The following is a 3891-nucleotide window of genomic DNA, read 5'->3' as shown; positions in this document are numbered from 1 at the left end:
CTCTTTGTAACACTCACTCTCTCTCTAACTCCCTCTCTTTACCTTTCTCTAACTCTCTCTAACTCTCTTTCTCTTTCTAACCCTCTTTCTTTCTCTCTCTCTCTCTCTCTCTCTCTCTCTCTCTTTAACACTCTCCCTCTTTCTCTTTCTCTCTCTAACATGCTCTCTCTCTCTCTCTCTCTAACCCTCTAATCTAGCCCTTAAATTATATATATATATATATATATATATAATTATATATTATATAATAGTAGTAGTAGTGGTATACATATATATAGAAAAGTAGTAGTATAGTATAGTATAGAAAAAGAAAAGAAAGGGGGAGGTGCCATGTGGGGTAGCTGGGAGGAGCCTCCAGATGGTGGCTCCCAAAATAAGCTATACATATTCATGCTTACAGCGAACCCAGAACTTTTCATTTTTCAAATTACATACTGATGCTAGCATAGAATAGTGTGTATGAGGGATTAAACATAAACTTAATGGGATTTGAAAAGTAAGTTACACAAAAGTGGTAATGCAAAAGTGGTAATACGTCTTTTCTTGAAATAGATCATTAGAATATAAATATATTAAAGGTTGAGCCTTGAGGAAATCACGAGAAACAAGAAACGTGGATGACTTTACAATCCGAAATAGCGTTTGAGGAGAGTAAAACGTGCTGCTCTCTAGAAAGGGAACTGTTGGAAAGAATCTAGCCGCCCAAATGGGCTGGGTAGGCCGTCAAAGTTGAAGAGTTGAACGGAATCAGAGCCGGCGTTGATCTGATTAAACATGCCGGAAGAGTTTGCCGGCAATGTACTCGTGTTTTCTTCCGGCAGCGCCGACTCTTCATCGACGGATGAGTCGACGGGAGAATCGTGGTTTCCCGGCGAGATTCTCAATAATGGCCGGCCAGGGAATCGCGACGCTGGTTGGGAGCTGATATTGTTGACGGAATTAGATCCGGCAAGCGTTAAACTATCATGATTACCAAAATTAGGTTTATTAATCATGAACGGCTTGTTATCGGCCAATGGAGAGTAACCCATTTGTTGATAATTATGCTGCTGTTGATGATGATTGTTGAAGTAATTAGGATACTGTTGTGCGCCTTGTAATTCGTTGAAGTTGAAGTAGCTCGTGCCGCCCCTGGGTACTGCTGCACAGCTCCCGTTGTTGTTAATTAATGGTGTGTTTAATGAGCTTAATCTTGGTAGATTAACTAGCTTCTCATCATCAATCTCAGGTAAAGATGCTAGAACCTCTTCAAATCCATTGGCCTCAGTACTGCTCTCCTTCATCTGGGCTAACCTCGTTGCACTTGGCAACTTCTTGTATATCCGGCATAATACCCAGTCATCAAGCTGCTTCAACAAACAAATTAGATAGTTAAGCATGTGATTATTGTTGATGATTCATTCGTAAGAAAGTCACTAATCATCTTAACAACAGCTAAAATGAAATCTACTACAAGTTCTACTTAAATCAGAAGAGTATTTTCTTGCTATTTTTAGCATGTATGAGCTCCTCATGTTCTTTTAAGACATGAGAGCTCTAATGCAGCTAAGTAGACCTTGATTAAGTTTAAATATAACCCAGTGCCTAAAGAGCGCGACCTATACTACAAACCATAACTGCTACATAAAAGATGCTAATCTCTGCAATAAGAGCCAATTAATGACCCATGAGCTAGTAACCAAAACAGCTTAAGCTACTAATTAGTCTTGAGCTAATTAGCTTAAGCTCCTGATTAGACTTGAGCTAATGGAAGCATTTTCTAGAAATCAATTGATTGAAAAGAACTAAAGATTTATAATATAAGCATTGGCTCGAAACATAATTATAATATAATTGTAGCCTTAATATATATGTATTAGCCTTAATAAACATAATTGTAGCCTTAATATATTAGAAGCTGAATAGATTGCATATTATTATGGTGAGATGGTACGGATTTATTACCCTTAGGCTACCCTTTCGTCTTGCTGCTTTGGCTGCGCTATCAGCAAGGCGGTACTCATGCATGATCCAGTTGGTCTTGTCACCCTTGGGGGCTTTTCCTGTGTAGAAGACAAGGGCCTTCTTCACTCCCACCTTTTGTCTGCCCCCATGGATGCTTATGGGCTTGTCTGTGCCTGTGGCCTTCCAGTATCCGGACCCCGCCGCCCTGTTCGGCCTCGACCCATTCGGATATTTCCTGTCTCTCGGGCTAAAGAAGTACCACTCCTTCTCCCCAAACAAAGCTTTTGCTGCATCACATCATATTAACACCATTAAAGCTACCAAAGTATACACGATTGAGATAACAATACTCACACGATCTCTCTCACAGACACATGACACACACATTACACACCCTTACCCACCCCTTTAATTACACAATTGAGATAACAACAGTCTCACACACACACACACGCACACACACACACACAGTCAAATCCTATAGAATACCATATCCATATGGTATAATATTGACATTACTGTTCGTGCAATGGTAGACTATCTTGTTTATGAATGAAGTTCAAACTAAGGAGCATTTCATAAATTTTGCACCTTTTAGGTGGGATCAAGTAGATCACAAAACCACACGATTAATTTGGGTGGAAGCTAACCAAATGTTGCACCATAAGATTGATTAATAGGTCAGTCTTACATAGAATTAATCAAGGTGAGGCATGAAGGGAATCAGATGACACGGTTAATGAGAGTAGCTTGTAGCTTGCAAAGCTGAAATGGTATGAAACTCAAATGCAATATGATGTATGAGTTTTTTTTTGAAAAAATAAGAATTAAATATGATGGATGTAATAAGAAAAAGATTGAATTAATAATGCGAAGCTTAGTGATGGGTGTAATAAGAAACAAATTGAATTAATCATGCGGACAAAAGTTAAAATTTAGAATGATGGATGTAATGAGAAATAAATTGAATTAATCAGGGGAAGCTAATTAGTGATTAATGCAAGGGAGGGGCAATATATTTACCTGGTAGATCCCAAGGGTCAAACTTGTAGAGGTCCACTTCGGCGATGATGGGCACAGCGAAGGGTTGAGATGCAGCCCTTCTACACAGGTAGTGAACCACGAGCTCTTCATCTGAAGGGTAGAATCGGAAGCCAGGAGGCAAATGAAGCTGGCCCTCAGGTCCTCTCTTAGGCTCTTTAGTCATCATGAGGGAAACAACTTGACAGATACAATGGTGGAGCTTGCTATAAACAAGGCCAAGAAGGAAAGGATATCCTTAATCACACACTAATCACTCACAAAACACCCCTCTAATTTGTGCAATTCTCTGTACGCGGGCCACCAAAAGCCTTTAAAAATCCTGCAATCTACACCCTCTTCTCTTTGCGATCTAGTGTTTAAGAGAAATGTGCTCACAGACGGAAGGATGTGATCTCCCTCCTGTCTCCTGTCTCTACAGTCCTGTGGGTTTAACAGAAGCTCTATTGCTTTGTGGGTCTGGGCATTGATCATGTGTTGTGTATGTATTAGAGCTATATGAGCAATGGCATTCACGTACGTACTTAAAGCTACTTTTGTAAGCTCTCTATTTTCTATGGAAAAGGAGTACAATGAGGGTGGCTTGAAAGGGGGTCAAAAGAGAAAACCCACAAAACGCCAGGCCGCGTGAGCTGATAGGAAACCGGGTGCAGGAAGGTCAAGGAAGTCAGCTGGAGGCAGAGGGAAAGGGTGATAAACACGTGTGTGTGTGTGCGCGCGCGCGAGAGAGAGAGAGAAAGAGAGAGAGAGAGAGAGAGAGAGAGAGAGTGACAGTGTCACCTGTGTGTGTGCGTGTGTATATGGCACGCAGAAGGGCTGGCGAAAGGGCCGTTTGCCATCGCCACGCCTCTCGGACAACGACACGACACATTAGGGATCATAGCTTACCACACCTCCCTCGATCTA

General features: G+C 41.1%; 1 protein-coding gene across 1 annotated transcript; it reads right to left on the bottom strand.

Moving 5' to 3' along the window:
- Positions 1-538: 538 nt before the first annotated feature.
- LOC147607080 (NAC domain-containing protein 72-like) lies at positions 539-3543 on the bottom strand. The gene is made up of 3 exons (XM_086791299.1): positions 2968-3543; positions 1945-2231; positions 539-1346 (listed from the first exon to the last, which is right to left on the bottom strand). Exons 1-3 carry the CDS (start codon positions 3152-3154, stop codon positions 669-671), a joined length of 1152 nt encoding a protein of 383 aa, XP_086647425.1. The 5' UTR covers positions 3155-3543; the 3' UTR covers positions 539-668.
- Positions 3544-3891: the final 348 nt, after the last annotated feature.

Source organism: Cibotium barometz, chromosome 56 (genome assembly GCF_041138505.1).
Source record: "Cibotium barometz isolate CiBa-2024 chromosome 56, ASM4113850v1, whole genome shotgun sequence".
In the NCBI taxonomy this organism is placed as follows: Eukaryota; Viridiplantae; Streptophyta; class Polypodiopsida; order Cyatheales; family Cibotiaceae; genus Cibotium; species Cibotium barometz.
This window is presented reverse-complemented; position numbering and strand designations above follow the sequence as displayed.